The sequence below is a fragment of the Temnothorax nylanderi genome, unplaced genomic scaffold, assembly GCF_030848795.1.
Source record: "Temnothorax nylanderi isolate EJ_2023f unplaced genomic scaffold, tnyl_v1.0 TNYL_tig0125_pilon, whole genome shotgun sequence".
Classification (NCBI taxonomy): domain Eukaryota; kingdom Metazoa; phylum Arthropoda; class Insecta; order Hymenoptera; family Formicidae; genus Temnothorax; species Temnothorax nylanderi.
Genome location: NW_027249187.1, coordinates 299,677 through 321,630, shown reverse-complemented (window position 1 = coordinate 321,630; position 21,954 = coordinate 299,677). Strand labels below are relative to the sequence as shown.

The following is a 21,954-nucleotide window of genomic DNA, read 5'->3' as shown; positions in this document are numbered from 1 at the left end:
TAAGAAATTGACCAATCACAATCGAATATTCTCCTTACATTCCATTGTGATTGGTCAATTTCTTACGGCTTAGAGCTTAAATATCCTTTAAAGCAAGGTTATAGACCAGCACTTAAGGGCCATCTACAATGAGTCGCAGTCGTAAGAGTCGTAAGAAATTGACCAATCACAGTCTATTATTCTCCTTGCGGTCGAAGAATAATGAACTGTGATTGGTCAATTTCTTACGACTCTTGCGACTCCGACTCATTGTAGATGGCCCTTTAGGCCCGGTCTACAATGAGTGTTGTAAGTCGTAAGTCGTAAGAATTGGCCTATCACAGTTCATTATTCTTCGACCGCAAGGAGAATAATGGACTGTGATTGGTCAATTCTTACGACTCACGACTTACAACACCCATTGTAGACCGGGCATTAGACCCGATCTACAATGGATGTTTTAAGTCGTAAGTCGTAAGAATTGCCTATCACAGTTCATTATTCTTCGACCGCAAGGAGAATAATGGACTGTGATTGGTCAATTCTTACGACTTACGACTTACAACACCCATTGTAGATCGGGTCTTATGTGCCACGGCCTTAAGGCCCGGTCTACAATGGGTGTTGTAAGTCGTAAGTCGTAAGAACTGACCAATCACAGTTCATTATTCTCCTTGCGGTTGAAAAATAATGAACTGTGATTGGCCAATTCTTACGACTTACGACTTACAACATCCATTGTAGACCGGGCCTAAAGCAAGGTTGTAGACCAGCACTTACTTGCGCTCGAGTTGATTTCTCTTTTTCTCTCCAACGTGAAAAGAAAAAGAGAAAAGACCTTAAGCCTTGTGTACACGATACTAGAAATCGGTTCGAGTTTCGGTTTAAGCCAACGAAACTGCTGCTTTTCTGTAAGAGCTGCAAGTTGATTGGCTTAAACCGAAACTCGGACCGATTTCTAGTATCGTGTACACAAGGCTTTACAAATGAATTTTGCAAGAAGTTAAAAATAATATAGATACAATACATATAAAGCACGTAAATAGCGTGCGGAGTAGAGTCCCTCTAATAAGAGTCGCGACATCTTGAGTTTCGGCAAAATAAGAGAGAAAGAGAAAGCGATATGAATGTACATATGTTACTTGTATATCGCTTTCTCTTTCTCTCTTATATCTCTTTCTCTTTCTGTTTCACGTACTTTTGCCGAAAATGCGAACCAATCAAAAGTTGCTGCTACGTGTCGCGACTCTATGCCCGTATCAGACTATGGATTGGGATTGAGATTGGATTGAAATTTGACCAATTAGAACAAAGTTTACTAAACTTGAGATCAGTTTTCTCTGTTCTGATTGATTAATATTTCAATCCAATCTCAATCCCAATCCATAGTCTGATACGGGCTTTATTAGAGGGACTCTAGTGCGGAGTACATACAGAGTACACTCGCGCATGCGCCGTACTTAATAAAATACGGAGCGCAAGCCGCAAAGGCCACTCCGCAAGTCCGCACGCCACTCCACAGTCCGCACGGCGCACAGTCAGCACAATTCGTAGTGTGCGTACACCGATAATGTCGATACTCACGGTTTTCGTGGTCGAGCGTTAATTTTACGCGGACGTGTCTGATCGCGTACGGGCGCGGCACGATGTCACAGTGAAGAGCGGCACGGTCATATTTTCAGGACCTCGGGGAACTCGTGCGGGGAAAGGCGGACGTGCATGCATGAGTGCGAGCGTGCGTGCATGCATGCGTACGTGCGTGCGCGTTCGTTCGTGCGGGCGTGCGTACGTGCGAATCTCCTCTCTCCTACGCATCGCCGTCGCATCCTCGTCGCGTCGCGTCGTACGGCGGCGGACGCGCGGTAGAGAGGACGGATTGTAGGTTATGAAAAAATCGCGCAAACACTGGACGAGCGTGAGTAACATATCGACGGTGTGCCTATTGAAGACGAAGCGTAATCGCGCGACCAGTCTCGGGGACGATAGTCTGTTGAGCTTAAACATGAAGGAGCAGGACATACCCGAGTACCTGGAGGGCTGCGGGCTGTCGGCCTGCACGGCCAGCAGCGACATATCGGAGGACGTGGAGTTTCAGATGATGCGCGAGAGCAAGGAGAAGAAGTTCTCCACCGCGTCGTCCCTCGGCAGCAGCAGCAGCAGCCTGGTCGACTCGAAAAAGATCGTCATGGTCAAGCATCCGGACTCGAACAAGCCGAAACCCACCACCAAGAGGGGCAAGCCGATCCGGGCGGAGCTGGACGTGACCAAGGAGTTCGTTCGCTGCCGGGAGGAGTGCGTGAAGCGGCTGGACCTGAGCAAGGCCAGCATCACGAATCTGCCCAGTTCCGTGAAGGAGCTCAAGCACCTACGGGAGTTCTATCTCTACGGCAACAAGCTGGTGACCCTGCCGCCCGAGATCGGCTACCTGGCGAATCTGGAGACGCTGGCGCTGAACGAGAACTCGCTCACCAGTCTGCCCAACACCCTGGAGAACCTGACGTCGCTGCGCGTGCTGGATCTCAGGCACAACAAGCTCAACGAGATCCCGGACGTGGTGTACAAGCTCACGTCGCTCACCACGCTCTTCCTGCGCTTCAACCGCGTCAGGTACGTCAGCGACAACATACGCAACCTGACGAATCTCACCATGCTGAGCTTTCGGGAGAACAAGATCAAGGAACTGCCCACGGGGATAGGGGAGCTGGTCAATCTCATCACCTTCGACGTATCGCACAACCACTTGGAGCATCTGCCTGTGGAAATCGGCAAGTGCGTGCAGTTGTCCACCTTGGACGTGCAGCACAATGAGCTCCTCGACCTGCCGGACTCGATCGGCAATCTGGTGTCGCTGACGAGACTGGGTATCCGATACAATAGATTGTCGAATATCCCGAAATCGTTGGCGAACTGTAAGATGATGGACGAGTTCAGTGTCGAGGGCAATCAGGTGTCGCATCTGCCGGACGGTTTGTTGGCGAGTCTGTCGGGTCTCACGCTGATCACCCTGTCCAGGAACAACTTCACCTCGTATCCAGCGGGTGGCCCGGCCCAGTTCACGAATGCCTATTCCATCAACGTGGAGCACAATCAGATCGACAAGATACCCTACGGCATCTTCTCGCGGTCCAAGCACCTCACGAAGCTGAACATGAAGGAGAATCAGCTCAACGCCCTGCCGCTGGACATCGGTTCGTGGGTGACCATGGTCGAGTTGAACCTCGGCACGAATCAGCTGATGAAGCTCCCGGATGACATACAGTGCCTGCAGAGTCTGGAGATACTGATACTCTCCAACAATCTGCTGAGACGTATCCCGACCACCATAGTGAATCTGCACAAGCTGCGGGTGCTGGACCTGGAGGAGAACCGCATCGATATGCTGCCAAATGAGATTGGCCTGATGACCGAGTTGCAGAAGCTGATCCTGCAGTCGAATCAGATTACCGTGTTGCCGCGCACAATCGGACACCTGAAGAACCTCACGTATCTCAGCGTAGGTGAGAACAATCTGAGTTACGTGCCGGAGGAGGTCGGCACCCTGGAGAATCTGGAGGCGCTCTACGTCAACGACAACCCGGGCCTGCACAATCTGCCGTTCGAGCTGGCGTTGTGCAAGAATCTCAATATTATGGATATTGACAACTGTCCGTTGTCACACATACCAGCGGAGATATTAGCCGGTGGGCCGTCATTGGTGATTCAATTTTTGAAGATGCAGGGTCCCTATCGACCATAATTATTTTATTAAGGTTGTCGTGTTTTACATGTGATGCAGAGTCACGTGGATGTCGATTCTTAATCATGAAAGGCAGAGAAGGAGAGGGAGAGAGAGAGAGAGAGAGAGAGAGAGAGAATTAAGAAGAAATTGTTCAATGACATACAAGAGAAATGTATTTATAATAATCGACCATATACGTATGTCGATTTAAATTCTCATTCTAATGATCTCATTTTAAATATATAACGAAGTAATGAAAATAAACGCTACCCCATTATATTGTACACAACGAATCACACAGATTATTTTGTTTCAATATTGTAAGGAAAAATATTAAAATATCTCTGACTGCAAGAAAAATGAAGTAACGTGTAATGTAAAGATAACACGACAGATAATTTTATTAAATTATGTAAATTATAAAAGATATAAACCGTATTATATATTTTATATTTGCACTTTTAGCTCACGTTTTATATTTTATCAAAACATGATTCGATGTTGATGAGAACGAAACTTATACAGTATTGCTAAAAAAATACTGTATAAAAGTATGTTTTTACACAGTGCAATAAATCGTTTTTTTTCCTTTATATACATGAAACGTAACAGTTCTACTTTATATATTAATGTATTAAGTTTGTTTACTAAAAATATTTATTTTACATTTATTACAAACATATTATGCATATTGTATTTTTATTGCTAACAATCGGTTTAATACTTAAAATAATTCCACGTTTTAATATTGCTTTTGATAATAAATCAATTCTCTTATTACACACAGAAAGTATTTTACGAAGCAGATGACTGTCATAAGAGATATTTTAATGCGTATATTGCAATTAATTTTTAGAACTTATTGTTAGTAAATTACATGTAACAAGTTACTGTTATATTCCATGTTTATTGAAAAAGTTAAACAGTTTAGAAATATTTTAAATCATAATCATCTTTATAAACAACAAAATTACGCGACAGAACACGTGTCCTCACGAAGGAATATAATAAATGTCCTGTCATATAAATACAAAGAAACAAGATAAGATTTTTAATCTGCTAAATGATAAGTGTTAAGAATCGGCATCAGTGACATTTGCTATATTAAGAATTTTGGTTGAAACTTCGTAAAAAGGTGAAAAAAGATATTTCACTAAAATCTTCACTTAAATCTTCACTTAAATCAGGAATTGTGATTGCGAAACGATATACGTAAATTTACACACTTTCTCATTCTCCAATGTCGTATACGCGGTATACTGTTTCTCATTTGTTCATACAATATACAATATAGATGTAAGCTCTTCCACAGAAAATCACTCTAATACAGAAAACTATAGCTTTATCAAAAATTCCATACCGATAATGAAGATTACACTGATATGCCTGTAAAGATAAGAATTTATATAAAGAAAGAGAAAAAACAACAATGACCTATGCGTATGAAGCAAACGGTGTACAGACGTCCAGAATTTGAGATTTACTTTTATTATGTAACTTTACAATAACGGACAACGATTATGCGTTTCGTCGAGATTTACAGAGTAAGTGTAAGGTGAACTCTATGTGCAATTATTCCTATACAAAGTAGCGCGTTTCTCACGGTAATCCGCATCTCTCTCTCTCTCTCTCTCTCTCTCTCTCTCTCTCTCTCTCTCTCTCTCTCTCTCTCTCTCTCTCTCTCTTCATCATCTCTCTCTCTCTCTCTCTCTCTCTCTCTCTCTCTCTCTCTCTCTCTCTCTCTCTCTCTCTCTCTCTCTCTCTCTCTCTCTCTCTCTCTCTCTCTCTCTCTCCCTCTCTCTCTCTCCTCTCTCTCTTCCTCCTCCTCTCTCTCTCTCTCTCTCTCTCTCTCTCTCTCTCTGTTTAAATTAGATAAATATAGATATATGCTGGAAAAAGGGAGAGTATCCGAGCGTGAAATGCATATTACGGTTTGCAGACCATCACAGAAATTTTCGATGCGTCAAAGTGATATTGGACAAGGAAAATGATGACGGCGAAGATATCCTGTAATTGTACAAAAGACGGAAATAACGCGCGGAGATCCTACTCTATTTCATTCATACATTTTGCGCGACAATTAAAGCAACGAATTTGTTCCAGGATGTGCTTTCATTAGATTAAAGAGATTGCGCTGCCAAGTGTAAGCATAAAAAAAAAATAGAAAGAGGCAGGAGACACATTGAGCATTTTCCTGAGATTATATTTTGCTAAGTTCCATAAAAAAGCGATCGATTTTACGGCTAAATTTCATCTCTTTCTCTTCCTTCCCCCTTCTCTCTCACATCAACGTTGTTGTTCTGCTTTTGTCTTATTCGCACAAAGAAATAAGTAGTGCCAATGTAATTATAACGTTACATGTATTATATATCCGTGAATATATTTGTATGCGCGTTATATTATTAATTACAAAATAAGTATTATCGTATGTATATCATATAGATAGGCTCGCATTTAACGATGTGCCTACAGATCTTACGAATCTTGAGGTCTTCTAAGATCTTTATGGCTTATCGATTTCTTCATTCTGAGTGGTCCTTTCACTTGTGTATATGTTACTGAACTGTATTTCTCTATATATGTTAAGTGGCGTAGCCGTGTAACATGTACAGGCTACCGCGCGTCATAACTTAGCGATTGTAATTAGCTAATTCGTCCTTGTTACATCATTTACAACGTCTTATGGCTTACTTAAATGTCGAGTCCTCGTTATCGTACATTTCAACGCTACACGCGATTGTGTAATTTAATTAAATTAATTTAATTAGAATTTAACGCTTCTTCGGTAGGAGGTATAGTTTTATTTAATATTAAATATGCGAACGTGATCGGGATTATCGCACGCTTCGTTAATAACTATCGCAAACTGAGTATACTAATACTTACTTTTTGATACGTGTTCAATCGTAAATCAGGAATGTCCGTGATCTCTCTGTTAACGCGCGATATACGCGAGAATATACATTCGCCGAGGATGATTTGCGAAATTAGAGAACGGCTTACGCGTATGCTTTTCAGCATTGCAAATGCTAGATCATTCAGTGACCGCCGACATATCAATTATCAACGCGTTCTAATAATCAGCTAACGTTCGGTACTGTGAAAACCTCCTTTTACCGTAATTGAGGGTATTAATTCCGCGAAAAGGGAAACGTCTGCCATGCCATGTCAGAGTAATCTTTACTGTCCGTGAATAGGCAATAGGTATATCTTGTAAAAAAAAAAAAAATAATTGCAACTACTATGGCTGTGTAATAAAATTTTTATTCAAGTGCTGCAATTGTCCCTATAATATCAATTAATAGTCGTTATCACGTATTCTTTTTTTCTTTGTACATCATAAATTTCAAGCCCTTATTTTCCATTGCGCAGCAGTTTCACCTAGAAAGGGAAATTTTTTTCGATGTCTATCGAAAGCCGCTCGATAATCAATTATACATGTATGTTATCCTGATTTTTTTTTCTTCGATCTTCGACGTGACGAAATTTGAGATGAAACAGTTACCACTGTAATTTGTAATTTACCAATTCCATCATTATTCGAATAAGCGATGAATTAACTAAAGACTCTCGATATTAAAATTAGTCCCAATTTCTATTTTGATTCATTTCTATTTCGAATATTTTGCAGTCTATGAATATTAGCAGAATTTTTCTGATATTTTCTTTTGAAAATTACATTATTTTTGTACACTTAATTTTTAAATACTCACATTATGCTCGTCGGAGAGTTTAAAATTATTTAATTTATCTATTACCACTCAAAGTGGTAGAGCCAAAACGTATGACTTATAATTTGTATTAAATCATTAATTAAATGTTACATAACGTTAACTCATGTACAATTAACTGCGTTTGACTCGAAGCTCATTTTTACTTGTTACTCATTAATTCTATCGTTATTTTATTAGATGCGTTTTGAGATCTATTATCAATTATACAATCCATTATCCGTTATTTATTATTGTGCGAATTGTGAATCGTGCACATGACGACGACACTTGAATCTGGACTTGGAACTTAACAAATTCTCCGTTCGAAGTTAACAGAAATATTCCTTCACACTGAGGTTCAATGCGTTACAAATTTCGTTTCTATATATGATTATACACTTTATATATGTGTATCTATTTGTATGCTATGGTATGTATCTAATTTTTCTGAAAGAGCGGAATACGCACCTCGCAAAAATCACGATGAGATTTGTCTCTTGACTTTCCATCTTAAAGTAAGAATCTTTGTCGCTGAAAGATCATCGTATGTAAAATACATTAATTTGCAAGTTCTTTCCATTAGATTATACATATACACGGTTCGACGTTGTCGGGCTGCGAATTAAAAGTGATCAGTGATGAACTCGTTGGTGAGTCTCGTTTTACAAAGACTATATTACCTTGTAATCTGTTACGACGATACGAGCGATGCGACACGCTTGCGGGGGAGGGGGGGGGAAAGACACTAAAACTTAATTAGTACAACTTAAAAATGCACGTCGGAGCGAACGTTGCGAAGGTTCTTGCTAATTAATGAGTATGTCAAATATTTTAAGTCTGAAAGTGAAAACTTCTTTCATTGTATTATATAGGATAAAGGTTGCGACACACACATACACATAACGGTCGCCATGAGCTCCCACTTACGCGAACTATTAATAGTGAAATGCGTCTTATCGAAGACGTAAACGGTTCATCGATATTAGACAAAAGATTTTCTTTTTTTTTAAGTATGACGTAATTCACTTGACGTTATGTAATGTTATGTATAGAAACAGTGCGCGTACACCGTGCGCGTTATCTGGAATGGAAATCTTTGAATTTTAGTAATAATGTAGTTTCGTATATCTATTGCTTTTAATGTATTTTACACGTTACTACGTTACGTGTTATCTATAATTACAGAGATGTGCGTCAATGCTTTTGTAATGTTTTTAATTCTGTGCATCTCGATGTTCATTTATTGTTGCAAAATGTTAAATGAAGGAGTTAAGTGAAAAATATTAAACCACGCGGTATCAATATCTACATATATACATGTATGTACATATATTTTAATATATATATAAATTAAAATATTCAAATAAAAAAAACAAATGAATTAAAAAGAAATATTTAAAATTCTAAAATCTTAGCATTCGCAAGTTTCTCAAACAAGAAAGGTTTTCGAAAAAATAATAAAAAAATAAAAAAAATACGAACATTAGTATGTTCTACATTTAAAAAGTACAATTTAAAAAAATATGTTAGATTGATTACGTTAATGTTTTTACGATATTATCTGAGCGATCGTGACGTGGCGATCGTTTAACAAATTAGTCTTTAGATATTGTAATGAAAGTCTTTTGCATGTGAAAAATTCATCAAGCCATTCACATGTAAGTTGCCAAGATCGTTGATATGGTATAATCCATTGCGATAAACTGTTAAACAGTTAAAAAATAAAGAAGCAAAAATTGATAAACACGGCACATAGTCCACGTGGTTTGCAAGTGATAAATTTACTGTGACGTTTGCAAACGCTCAGTACACTATTACGAGAAAATAAATGCTTGTCGAATAGTCTATTGCGCAACACACGATATTGTGTTAATTGTGTACAATTCCAAGAATGTAATATTAAATGTAATTCAATGTACATTGTACGCGGAATGCTGTATAGATATTTCTAAACACGCAAATATATTATAAAATATTTTCCCGAGATTCACACGTTTCTTCGATTCTTCGCGCGATCTTTTTCCGATCCTCCTGACATTCGTTTAAAACTTTTGCGTATTTTTTTTTAAGTTATTTTAACATTTTATTCTTGGATTATAATGTAACACAGCTAAGATAATAATTAAAATAAATCGTTATAATAATTTTTTATTTTATGTTATAATAAATTTATAATATCTATGTTGGAAAGCAAATTCCTTGGTCATCTTTAAACGTCGAATATGTACCTACTTGTCTTGATTGTTAATCATAATTATTGCTTATGCTCACGGTACTCTTGAAATCTGATGGAAATCTCACTGCGTTTCTTTAGAGTAAAATTTTTGAACTTCTCGTTGCTCGTGAACTGTAAACATTAAAACGCATGCCTCGTTATTGTTGCAGTGTAATAAAATAGCCAACAGAGAAAGGAAATAATCCTGATTACCGTATTCGAAGTGAACATAATACTTCTTTCAAGGGACAACTGAGGATAATTCGTAGGAATCGTAAATACTAATTTCTTCTTAGGCGTAACATTCAATTTGTTGGTCTCCACTTGTTCTGCATAACAAATACTCATATTGACTTGATATTCGCAAAAATCAATCGAACAGTATTCCAATAAAAATGATACGTCAAAGGAATATTTTGCATCGATCAATTACATAAATTAATTAAATAGATTTGAACGGTTTATTATCCAAATTATATTGGAACGATTTCGTACTTGCGTGGCCTGGATCATTCTTATATCGTTTGATTTTATTTATATCATTAGGAATTACTTCGTCGTATATCGGCATCGATATCGTCTCGCGTTTGCACAAAGACTCTGAGGGACGTATCAGTCTACAATTGAGTAACAAATATTCGTACAAAGTTATCATTATGATTGTTTTAAAGCGTCAGTTGTACCCTCGCTATGTATAATATCGTTATGAATACACCATACGCACTTCAGTAATTCTGTAATATTATCCGAAGTTAGTTGCAACTTTCGTAATTTCGTTAAGGCGCTCTCCACCTCTCGTTTGACGTCCTCTCCCTGATTAAGATCAATCATTTCCGCTTCGATAACTTCGATTTCGTTCGTGAGCTCGATCAGCTCGGGGTTCCTTTCCGTAACTAACGGAATTACTTTCGGTTTAATGAGCGCGTGCGAATGAAAGAAGCCGAATCCTTTAAGGGTGACCCCGACCGTAAGGGTGACCCGAACTTTGATTAACTTATATTGGCAATTAACTTAGGAAAGTAATACTATTTTGTTGATGTAGATAGAATTATTAATTTTTTATTGTTTAATATATTATATGAAAAAGGATTAGATTAGGGAAAACGAATTATATAGTTAAATATTATATTTTAAGTAATTCAGTCGGTTAATTAAATCCTCGATTAACTTAATCAAAGTTCAACCGAATAAGCTGCTGATAAAAATGTTTAATCCTTATTATATGATACCTGCACCATCTTTACAGTTGCTTCTTTGTTTCGCACAGTCCATAACGAAGGGGTGATATTGAAAGACAGCAGAGAAATCATGTTCGCGCGAGAATTGCCATATCTGTTCGCACAACGAATCCTCCAGCGACCATACTTGATAATTTAATTTCTCCTAAATTGAAAGACAAAAAATATCCCGCGCATTTAATAGCGATTCAGCGATATAATTATATTACAATAAATAACCGATTATTGACTATTAAGCTTGGTAAAAATTAAATTTATACAACAACCTGGGAAGAAAGTTTTCAATATATTTATATATAAAATATGTCCATATATATGTTTTCTTTCTCTTGTATAGTCTCTGATTCGAATATACAAGAAAAATAATAGAAAGAAAATTTAAAAAATAATTAAAAGAATAATTATCGCATTTTTTTTTCAAAAAAGTGAAGTTTGAGGAACTGAGAAAAAATTGCCCATGTATGTAATATAATCATATATGTGTATAAATGTTATAATCGTATATAAAATATAATTATATTCGATTATACATAGAATATTGTATTTTACTTTTTGTAAGAAAAACAATGCAAAAGTTTTTTTTCTAATTATTTTTCAATTATTCTTCTTATTAGTTTTTTTTATGTATGTATACGAACAGAGATTATACAAGAAAAAAAAACACATAAATGTTATGTATAAAAAATTTTTCCCGGGAACTAATTAAATTTATATTCAAATTTGTGCTTAATTATATTCAAATTTGTACAACTATAATATCTTTTATAAATTAATATGCAACCACAATAATAATAATTTTTTTAAATTCTTTAACAAATTTTAAAATTATTTAGTTAAAATATTGTAGGTTTATTACCAGCTTTCGTTTTTCTTCCTCCAGTATCTTTTCTCTCTCCAGAAAACTGCCCTGGTACATATTTATTACGTCCTTCATGATTCTCAATTCTACGTTTTTATTTCCGTATGCGATCAGAGAAGGATAAGAGACAGGGTTTCTCGCGTTGTTCATGGAAGCGACGTCCTTGAAATCGGTCATCTTTGTCGTTCGCCACATCAAAGTAGAATGGAACTATCTAAAAATTATAGCTATATATATTATTGTTACAAAATTGCGGGTACGTACAAAGCGTTCCAATGGCTTCGTACAACGATTTCGAGTTTACATTTAAATCGCGCAATGCATAGATTTATAGCGTTTTCTACTGGGAAAACTAGTGCAACACTGGTGCACACTGAGTGCAATTTTATTGTTTATTGTAAAAATCAGTTCACATATTTTTAGTGTTTAATGTTCCACTGTGTTTAATTTGACAAATTTTTATCAGTAGAACATTAAACACTGAAAATGCGTAACCTGATTTTCACATTATAATATAGAACAATAAAATTGCACTCACAAGTGTGCAAAAGTGTTGCACTAGTTTTCCCAGTAAAAAACTTTGAAGTCGAAGACCATTCGTTCATGAGCCGACTTCCGCCGGGATTCGACCACCGCGGCGTATCGCCAAGCGATTGGTCCACAATTCGACCAATAAGCTTGCGACTTGCGAGAGTCCAATCAACGAATGAGGAACCGTCGCGTCTCGTGACGCGCATTGAGAACCGCGTTCGTCGATTCCTCGGCATGTAAACAAATTAACAAAGTTCAAAACACGAGACCGCATGCGAGATCTCGAAACGTGATTACGACCGTGCGTTCCGAGGATTCCGAGACTTCTTGCGGGCCTTGGCCTTGTTACGCGGTTATTGGAGGTTAAGTACGCGGGAACGAACCGACCATGAACTCGAACGGGATAAAGCTGATGAAGAAAGCGTAAGTTACTTTCGACGTAGTCTCGCGAGATCGGAGGAATATATCTTCCAACCGTAGACTTGAGATATTTACGTGTCTTCGACGGTCCAACGTGTCGAAACGAGGCGGGGACGTATTGTTGTAGCGACTCCTCTCCAATTTTTCTCTTCGCGTTTGCAGCGACCCGTATCCGCAGGGGGTGCGATGCCAGAAGTGTCTGGAGATGGGACACTGGAGTTACGAGTGCAAAGGCAAGAGGAAGTACCTGCACAGATCTTCTCGCACCTCGCAGCTGAAGAAGGCTCTTCAGCAGAAGCAAGAGGATGACGATAAGTATGTTGTTTGAGTCCTCTTATTACGCACAAACGTCCCTGGACGTTTTTTATCGAATTATATATCCTTTCCAGGAAGGAAAATTATATCTTGATTAAGGATATTTTACTTAACAAGCTAGAGTACTTTAGGCAATAATGTTTTCAACTTACAACTTAGTCAGCTTATCTCCTTCTGACTAAGCTGACTAAGAATTGTAAGTAAACCCCCAACAATTATAAAGACAAAGTTCAGGAACTTTTTAAACAGCCCTTGTATATTAGGTATTTTTGAAAATGTGATCTTGATGCAAGGTAAAATATCTTAAACATAGTCTGGATAAACTCGATGGATCTAATAAATTAATGCATTGTGTTGTGTTTTAGTCAAGAGCAAAATGAAAAAGTAAAGGGTAATGTCAGGAAGAAAATGAGAAAGGAAGAGCCCAGCAGTTCGAGCACCTCGAGCTCCTCCAGCAGCGAGAGCAGTAGTGATAGTAGTACCAGCAGTTCCTCGTCGGACAGCGAATCGGACTCTAGCGACAGTGTGTCTAGCAGCAGTAGTAGCAGTAGTAGTAGTAGCAGCAGTTACGGTTCCTACAAAAAGAAATAGCACGTACAGATTGTAAGGTGAACCGAGAAGAAATCTCCTTTTGATTGCTCTGTCCTGCCTTTGACAAAATAATCATCGTCCTATCTGAGCACAATGTCATTTTGCCTTGAGCGGGATAACTCGAGAGAGGAAAGAGCTGACGGACAGTAGAATACTTGTAACAAAATTCTTTATGCCTCTTGTACAAGGTACATGTGTAATTTGTCAACAAATAATTTTTACCTCAACCTTTAAGTGTAAGACATGCTTGCTTAAAATGGAATTTTGATGATTACTTTCTATTTTTTAGTTTTATAATCTAACTACATGTTAAGATGACTTGTTATATTTCTGCTATTCAGCTTTTATATGACGTATGTATGATATATATGTATCTTACTATATGAGACTATTTTCTTCACGTTACTTTATGAGAATTCGCATTGCGTTAATAGTAATCACGTTGTTTCTTTTCATAAAGGCTTTAGAACTTAATATGGAATGTAAATGTGAAAATCAATTACTAGTTATTGTATAGAATTGATATTTAAATATAATCTATTATTTTTGGTACTGCTGTACGCACATATATAGATATATGATAGAAATGATAACGGTTTGATTTATTAAAAACACAGTATATTTAATGACGGTAATTGCAATGATTGTATTCGTGTGACAGTATTCAACAGAGTGATATTAAAAGATGTTAATCAGTGCTCTGTCAGACATCTCAACGTCAATGTGTCGATATAAAAAGTTCATGTGTGGGATAGAAAAAAACATCGCTGTTTGTTACGTATAATTCAAATACATGTACAAAAAATACACAACGCCGCTTTTCTTCGGATTAATCTTCGATACCTTCAGGCAGAGTCTGCACTATTACTTTCCTCCTTGGCTCGTAGACAAAATTGTTCGTCTTGAATATGTCACTCTCGTAAAACGGATGTAGATTATGTATGTCAATTTGCTTCGCCTGCAATCATAAAATACTAGTATCAGCGTGAAACGCTTTATCTCCCACACGGGGTTGTAAAAATGAATGAAAGTTGTCGTGTGAACATTTAAATGATGTAAGATAAGATTCTTATGTAAACTATTTTTTTAACCTAGTTATGACAAGATAAAGAAATTTTTCAGTCCAAACCATTTTGACATAATTTTTAATTAGTTATGTATTTGTGTTAGATCCTCATATTATTTCCGTACGTATCAAATGTAACGTAATCGTTTGCATTACCCGTTCCAACAGATCCTTCTCCGAGATCTCGACGGTCGTGATTCGTCCGCCGTGCAAAGCTTTTTGAAATGCCAGAGTATCCAATGTGATTTGTCGTAGTATGTAATATAAGAGTTCGCTGTGATCTTTCTTGTACGATAGATATTTCTGGAACGTCTGTAACAAGATGTGGATTAAACGCAGTCTTCAAGATTACAAGCAAAAATTAAACGCAGATTGAAAGGGTAAATGAACAAATGGAAGTGAAGAGATACCTGACGCATAGATTTCATAACGGAATATTTCTGCGTGTCGACAAAACTATCGAGGATTATTCTAATAGCTAGATTCATATCACTCTCCTGAACGTGATCCCTCAGATGCATCTTGGCGCTAGCCTCCGCCATACGAATAATGCTCTCAATATGACGCACGGTAATCGGCAAACTTCCAGTCGCCTAAAATGTAATAACGAGATAAAAACGATATTGCGACGCAGCAAAATCTTTTTTTCAGTAGTATTTAATATTTTCTTATTAATTTTTTTTTCAAGAACATATATAGTTGACATTCTTGTTTTACTGGCTCACCAAGCTTTCCTGTCGCAACTGGCTATATAGTTTCGCCACTTTGTCTTCATCGATGCTGGTCAGCTTTGGATGTACGTTCTGCTTCGCGTAAACGATGTATTTTTTTAGAAGGTCTTGTGGAATGCACAGACCTTGCGTGGCGGGATCCAACACTATAGCTTGCGTCCTCTCTGATCTCTCCGCGCTATCCGTCGGATGATGCTTGATGTGCGAATTTACGACGAACTTGGCCAGATGACGATCCTGCATAGGATCAATCTCGTCCTTGACTATGCACAATACGTCAAATCGTGAGAGAATCGGCTCCGATAGATCCACCTGTATATAAATTTAATACTTAATATATACATAATTATATGATTTGTTCTACTTGTTCGTAATTTCACAATTTTAAGAAAAATTCAAATTTTATAATACTATAATTCTATAATTTTATATTACCATGATCGTATATATTTTAAACTTACAATTTCATTTACGAGTTACGATTTTGTGTAAACGTAAAATTAAAGAATTCTAAAAGTACATACATTTTCTGCAAAGGTCATACTAGGGTCGTATCGACCACCGATAGGATTAGATGCGGCTATCACTGCGCATCTGGCGTGAAGAGACGTAACGATACCGGCCTTCGAAATAGAAATACTCTGCTGCTCCATAGCTTCGTGGATAGACGTTCTGTCCTGATCATTCATCTAGGAAAAATAAAAATTACATTGTAATTGCTTCTAATAACTATATCATTATACTTATCAAATAATATTAAAATTATAACGTAAATTACAGATGTGTATGTAATTTTGATACTACATATAAGTAATCTATATATAGATATTAATATGAAAGCTATAAATACTAATTACTCTCTCTTTTTCTAACAATAATATTGATAATATAAAAATACGATACTTATAGTGTTATCAATACGTTACTAGTTATACAAATTATATAAATTTAACAAATTGATAGACGGCGATACGAGTCAGGCGCGGTACGTGGTGCGCAAGTAAAGAAATTAATAGTTACAGAAGTAACGAATTACAATGTATATATATATATATATATATATATATATATATATATATATATATATATATATATATACATATATATATACATATATATATATATACATATATTCCAACTTAATAAACTGCGCGCCGATTATTTGTCGGACTTGAAACACAGCTATCGTTGGAAAATTAATACCCTTCCCTCCCCGGAATTAAATCTACACGATTTAATTATTTAAAAAACTGTAAAGAAATTATTGCGAAAAATATTACCTCAGCCAGGATAATAAATAATTAAATCGTGTAGATTTAATTCCGGGGAGGGAAGGGTATTAATTTTCCAACGATAGCTGTGTTTCAAGTCCGACAAATAATCGGCGCGCAGTTTATTAAGTTGGAATATATGTATATATATACACACATTGTAATTCGTTACTTCTGTAACTATTAATTTCTTTACTTGCGCACCACGTACCGCGCCTGACTCGTATCGCCGTCTATCAATTTGTTGACATTTTCACGAGTCTAATGATATATTTATATAAATTCGTACTTTATCGAACTCATCGATGAGACATATTCCGTGATCGGCGAGGACCAAAGCCCCGGCTTCCAAGGTCCATTCTCTGCTGATCGGTGATCTCCTAACGTAAGCGGTCAAACCAACGGCCGAAGCGCCTTGGCCTGTGGTAAAGACAACTCTCGGTGCCGCTTTCTCTACGTACTTCAAAAACTGCGATTTAGCGGTGCCAGGATCTCCGCACAGCAGAACGTTTATATCACCGCGAAGCTTGTGCTTATTACCTGTACATCGCAACAAATGCAAATAATAGAAGAGAAAATGCATAAACAGAAGATAATTCGAAGAAGAAATAACTACCAGGATTCTTCGGCTCGCCACCGAATATCGCCAGCGCCAAGGCTCTCTTGATATTTTCGTGGCCATAAATCGAAGGTGCGATACTCGTGACTATGCGATCCGCGATGCGTTGATCTTTACTCAAAGCGAGTATACTTGAGATGTCCTCTTCCGTCAGCGAGTCTACAATTTCTTTCGAATCTTTGACAAATAAATGATTAGCTAATAGTACTGTGGAGAATACCGGGAACCCCTGTAATACAAAAGAGATGTAATTAGAATTTTATCCCCGTAAAAAACTACTCTTGCAAGATACATGCCGCGAAACAGTGGTAATTAAAAATATGACGAACGTCATGCGAGGAAATATAATTAATTAATATTATTACGCCCGGGACTCATTCGCGTGTCGCATACACTCCTCACACTCGCGCGCTGCGGAATCCTAGCGGAAATAACTAGACTCGGTTTTCAAGAAAGAATTTATTTATTTGACAATAGATACAGAGGAGCACAAAGCTGCACATTCACAGTATTCACACGGCTTGATATCTCAGCTCTGAATCACCATGACTTCTACTTGAAAGCTGTTCAATTCGGCTCGAATCTATCGGGTGTCTCAGTACGGGCGTAACACTGCCTTCTCTCTTCTAGATTGTCATCCTGACAATCAACTCAGACAGTCCCTTGGCACTGGCAGGATCCTCTTCTCAGTGCAGATTCCAGAACATCAAGACGGCTTCTTGCTCTACCTTGAGCTGCTGCTACAGGTTACTGGACTCCATACTTTTTTTGGTCAATCTGCCTGAAGGAAGCCTACGTCCTCTTCTTCGTAGGGAGCAGATTCCAAGGCAGGTCTCCAGTCGGCATCTCTTTCTGAGAGAGTGGACCAGACTTCCTCCAAGGCAACCTTTCAACTACTCCCTCGCAGAGATCCCATTGTTCGGACTCACTCAACGCAGATTTCTCTTTTTCCTTCCCATGAGTCTTCAGAAGTCGTCGTTCTCCTCTTCGAAACGTCGTTCTTCCTCGAAGATCTTTGGGCAAGGGGCAAGGGGGAAGATAATTTTCTGTGGATTCTTTGTCGTCAAGAGACTCTCCTTGTTCTTGTATCGATATTTGCCCTCCGGTCTCACGGGAAAACCACAGATCAAAAACCGTGGGAGAGGCAATCTTCTTTTAATTTGCAGTCGAAATCTTCCCATGAAGTGAACTAAGGTGTTAGTAAGCGCAAATTCCCTCTGTGCCTGTTCCTCACGCAGCTGCCGCATTTCCTGAAGCAAAGTCGCTGTCTCCGACGTAGGCTCCGGGTCTCCGCTCGAGGCTTTTTCCTCGTTGCCGTCGTCTTGACCATAATTCACATCGCTCGACCGATCCCGGGACGAGCTCCCAAAATGTTGCGCCCGGGACTTAATCGCGTGTCGCACTCACGTCCACGCTCGCGCGTTTCGGAACCCGCAGAAATAACTCGGCTTATGAGAAAGAATTGATTTATTCGACGATAAATACAGAGGAGCACAAAACTGCACGTCTATATGGCTCGACGTCTCAGCTCTGAATCACCATAACAATAAATAACATCTGTTTATCAACAACTACCCGTTGTCACGGACAACGCTTCGCGACTTTTACTTGAAAGTTGAAGGCAGCTCGATTCGGTTTGAGTCTCAGCGCGGGGGCGTAACAATATGTACAAAATTTAATCTTACCTGTTCAGTATTCAAAGAACCGTCGTAATTATTGGTGTAAACAGCTGTAACGTCTATCTCGTCTCCTGGTTTACAACGATCGCAAAGATCGGACAGCAGAATGCAATCTTTGCTGCGCGGTATTCTGCCAGCGGGTATTCTACCTGGGGATTCTTGTATCGTTATCTTTTGATAATTTCTATATATAGTTTGCTCCATATTGATCTAAAACACGCGAAATATTCAATGTATATAAAAGCGATTGTTTTTAAATAATTAGATGTAACAATTAAACGTAAAATTCTTCGGCTTACCGTGAATGGACCGACACTCTGACACTCGGGACAAGAGCCTGGTTTAACTTCTGTGTTTTGAGATTGGACAAACGGTCCGAGAACGTAGTTACATTTCGTACAATCGTACTTCACTATTGATAATTGCGGCAGGACTCCCGTAGTCGCCGTTACAACTCCAAGAGTTCGAACCAATTGATTCAAGTGAAGTTTTCTATTGTAACAAAGTAAAAGTGATATAATTTTACACATGTTCGATTTGTATTGTTAAGTTTGCAAGCTTGATAAAATGGTATGAATTAAATGATGTGTATCAAGTATGGATCCTTACCTGAACGTGCGTAATTCTTCAATCAACGGCAATTCCGATATTCTCACATGAATTTCCGACGTGACTCTCTCGTAACTGGGAAAAATTGTAAGCACCAATTCTTTCGCCACTTCGTCAAATATCTCGAGCATTTGAAATGGTGCTTCTGGTAAAAAATAGGCCAAAACATGTTCCTTACTGGCGAGAATTGGAAATTCCACTACGAAACTGGACTATTAAAATAAACATAAAAATGTCCTATGAAATAAAAACTGTTAAACAAAAAATAAATATAAAACTTTGAAATGAGAATATTTTATCTCTTTAAAAATAAGAAAATCTCATATGTATAAATATAAAAGATTGTAACACAAGGTATAAAATAAAATAATTCTATAATTTTAGAGTATGATAAAAAATTAATTAAATCAATGAAAGACAAAATATATACTTTTTAAATTAAAGCTTTTATTATGTTAGAATTATATAAGATTCGATGTATACCTGATTACTCTCACACATATGGCGAATACGCTCTTTATACATGTATTGTCCTTTGGAATTTGTATGAGCCCGAAGGAAACTTTTAAAGCGATTTGAAATTTCCGTTCGTGGTCCTAGCATCATTACCCATTCCTTTACTGAGTGTCCTTTGGTATCCTCTAAGTTTTCGATGGATTCGATCATCTGAAACAACGAATGGCGCTCGTTATTTAAATTGTTATTTAAAAAGATACCTTTATGTGGGATGGTTGAGAGATTCTTACTTCTGCATCTTCTAACATGCCAGTGGCAGCCTTTTCAGCCATACGACGTCTGCGTGCCTGCACGTCTTCTTCGTCAGTTTCATCTAAAAACACAAAGGAAAATATCTGTGTAAAGATATTCAATCATTTTGTAAATATAATTTTGAAATTTTACAGATTAATATATCAGAATTAATTTAATTGTATATACAAATTGTTTTCTATCTTTAGATATTAATAAATGATAAAATAAAATTACCATAAAGAAGATCGCGGTCATCCCTTATGATACCAGCCGCACGATCTCTTCTTCGCATTTCTATTTCCGCAGCTACACGGTCGCCTTGAGACAGCTCTGAGTATTCTTCGTCATCCAATAGATTGGGATCATATCTGTCCAGTGCTGACATAGGCCGATAATCCCTGTCATAATAATTATAATTTTATTATTATTGTTAAAAATATAAGTTTATTGCTATTATTGAGTATTTCTCTCACACACAAAATAATAAAACTAGATATATTACTCTTTCAAGTAATGCTTTTTAACATTTGTTTGTTAGATATCGAATGTTGATGTATACTTATTGTAAGTTAGTTTACTTTACATATATAAAAATGGACACTTTAGAAATGTAACATCCTTACGCCTCCATATTGTCTCCGAATAATTCCTCTCCCTCTTCTTCCTCATTATTAGCATTATTTTCTCCATCAAGTAAATCAGATTCATCCTCAAACGGCTCATCTATATCAGGTGCAGGAGAAGTTTGTTGGCTCATTGCATCGGTGTGTCGTTCAGAATGTATAGGAGAACTTTGACTCTTGTGTGTACATGAAATAAAATGTTACACATACTTCATTTTTCTTAATTATAAATCTAGTAAATCATATTATTATTTAATGCATTCAATACATGTATATGTTGAGACTACATAACTAAATGTATATTGTTACATATATACATACATACACGCATGTTTACAAAATTTTTATATACATAATAATATATATTTATATGATTGTCAGACGTAATATATATTATACTTGTATAATTATCTCTTTTTACTTGCATCTTACGCATAATTATGTCATGCTGTTGTATTGGTTTCTATGCGCACGTGTATACATGCGTGATATGCGTCAGTAATAAAACAATAATTCTTGAAAGTTTACCATGTTGCTGTTTACGATACGCTTTCCGCCGCGAAAGAAATTCTCCTTCTATATTATTATAAGATGCTCGATGTAGCTAGAACGTTCTTACTTTTGTAACAGAACTGGCGAATCGAGAATTGTCACACAAGCCCACACAAGCCGTCAAGATCAAACCTAAAGAAAAGACATTACACTTGGCGGGAATACTTTGTAAAGAACCGTGCCATAGAACGTCAATAGCAAAGAAAGGTAAGTGTGTGGTAAGTGCGTCGCGTGAAATTCCTGACCAATAAAATGCGATCCAGGTCCAATGCCGACGAATCGGCTTTCATTTAACCTTACAAGAATATACTATACGAACTTTTCCGTGAAAAAGTATATAGATTTAAAAATTTATGAAATTATTTTAGCTATACTTTTTTTCTTCTGGAAATCGGGATTCGCATATTTCTCAAATATAAAAGGCATTAAAAGGCAAGATTAAAAATAATATATGTAATAGTATATTTTCTAAGTA

At 37.4% G+C, this 21,954-nt stretch overlaps 4 protein-coding genes across 7 annotated transcripts; 2 read left to right on the top strand and 2 right to left on the bottom strand.

Moving 5' to 3' along the window:
* The first annotated feature begins 1,543 nt into the window (after window positions 1–1,543).
* On the top strand, window positions 1,544–5,382 carry LOC139776704 (leucine-rich repeat protein soc-2 homolog). Its single transcript, XM_071713575.1, has one exon. It carries the CDS (start codon window positions 1,865–1,867, stop codon window positions 3,713–3,715), a length of 1,851 nt encoding a protein of 616 aa, XP_071569676.1. The 5' UTR covers window positions 1,544–1,864; the 3' UTR covers window positions 3,716–5,382.
* Window positions 5,383–9,542: 4,160 nt separating this feature from the next.
* LOC139776707 (uncharacterized) lies at window positions 9,543–12,830 on the bottom strand. Of its 4 annotated transcripts, none has more exons than XM_071713583.1 (7): window positions 12,749–12,830; window positions 11,720–11,936; window positions 10,855–11,008; window positions 10,350–10,518; window positions 10,121–10,242; window positions 9,839–9,954; window positions 9,543–9,757 (listed from the first exon to the last, which is right to left on the bottom strand). In XM_071713583.1, exons 2-7 carry the CDS (start codon window positions 11,915–11,917, stop codon window positions 9,665–9,667), a joined length of 852 nt encoding a protein of 283 aa, XP_071569684.1. In that variant the 5' UTR covers window positions 11,918–11,936; window positions 12,749–12,830; the 3' UTR covers window positions 9,543–9,664. The 4 variants fall into 4 exon arrangements, with proteins under 4 accessions (XP_071569684.1, XP_071569682.1, XP_071569683.1 ...); XM_071713581.1 differs by lacking the exon at window positions 12,749–12,830 and adding an exon at window positions 11,987–12,234; XM_071713582.1 differs by lacking the exon at window positions 12,749–12,830 and adding an exon at window positions 12,010–12,234.
* On the top strand, window positions 12,465–14,707 carry LOC139776709 (uncharacterized). The gene is made up of 3 exons (XM_071713585.1): window positions 12,465–12,676; window positions 12,836–12,988; window positions 13,354–14,707. Exons 1-3 carry the CDS (start codon window positions 12,642–12,644, stop codon window positions 13,577–13,579), a joined length of 414 nt encoding a protein of 137 aa, XP_071569686.1. The 5' UTR covers window positions 12,465–12,641; the 3' UTR covers window positions 13,580–14,707.
* Mcm2 (DNA replication licensing factor Mcm2) lies at window positions 14,346–21,656 on the bottom strand. The gene is made up of 15 exons (XM_071713574.1): window positions 21,456–21,656; window positions 20,928–21,103; window positions 20,539–20,702; window positions 20,301–20,383; window positions 20,038–20,220; window positions 19,555–19,766; window positions 19,245–19,437; window positions 18,952–19,155; window positions 17,264–17,495; window positions 16,937–17,187; window positions 15,901–16,065; window positions 15,371–15,688; window positions 15,056–15,238; window positions 14,802–14,957; window positions 14,346–14,537 (listed from the first exon to the last, which is right to left on the bottom strand). The coding sequence occupies exons 1-15, from the start codon at window positions 21,456–21,458 to the stop codon at window positions 14,409–14,411; spliced, it is 2,652 nt and encodes an 883-aa protein (XP_071569675.1). The 5' UTR covers window positions 21,459–21,656; the 3' UTR covers window positions 14,346–14,408.
* Between the last annotated feature and the right edge of the window lie 298 nt (window positions 21,657–21,954).

Bases quoted from the DNA above. Each gene is read 5' to 3' on its own strand.
- LOC139776704 (XM_071713575.1), top strand. From the start codon at position 1,865: ATGAAAAAATCGCGCAAACACTGGACGAGCGTGAGTAACATATCGACG.
- LOC139776707 (XM_071713583.1), bottom strand. From the start codon at position 11,917: ATGTGGCGAACGACAAAGATGACCGATTTCAAGGACGTCGCTTCCATG. The intron at 10,243-10,349 runs GTGCGTATGGTG...ACTCAATTGTAG, and splicing joins AATATTACAGAATTACTGAA to ACTGATACGTCCCTCAGAGT. The intron at 9,758-9,838 runs GTAATCAGGATT...TAATGTTTACAG, and splicing joins TTATGTTCACTTCGAATACG to TTCACGAGCAACGAGAAGTT.
- LOC139776709 (XM_071713585.1), top strand. From the start codon at position 12,642: ATGAACTCGAACGGGATAAAGCTGATGAAGAAAGC. The intron at 12,677-12,835 runs GTAAGTTACTTT...TCGCGTTTGCAG, and splicing joins ATAAAGCTGATGAAGAAAGC to CGACCCGTATCCGCAGGGGG. The intron at 12,989-13,353 runs GTATGTTGTTTG...GTTGTGTTTTAG, and splicing joins AAGCAAGAGGATGACGATAA to TCAAGAGCAAAATGAAAAAG.
- Mcm2 (XM_071713574.1), bottom strand. The intron at 19,438-19,554 runs GTAAGGATCCAT...TTGTTACAATAG, and splicing joins GAAGAATTACGCACGTTCAG to AAAACTTCACTTGAATCAAT. The intron at 14,538-14,801 runs GTAATGCAAACG...TTATGATTGCAG, and splicing joins AGAAGGATCTGTTGGAACGG to GCGAAGCAAATTGACATACA.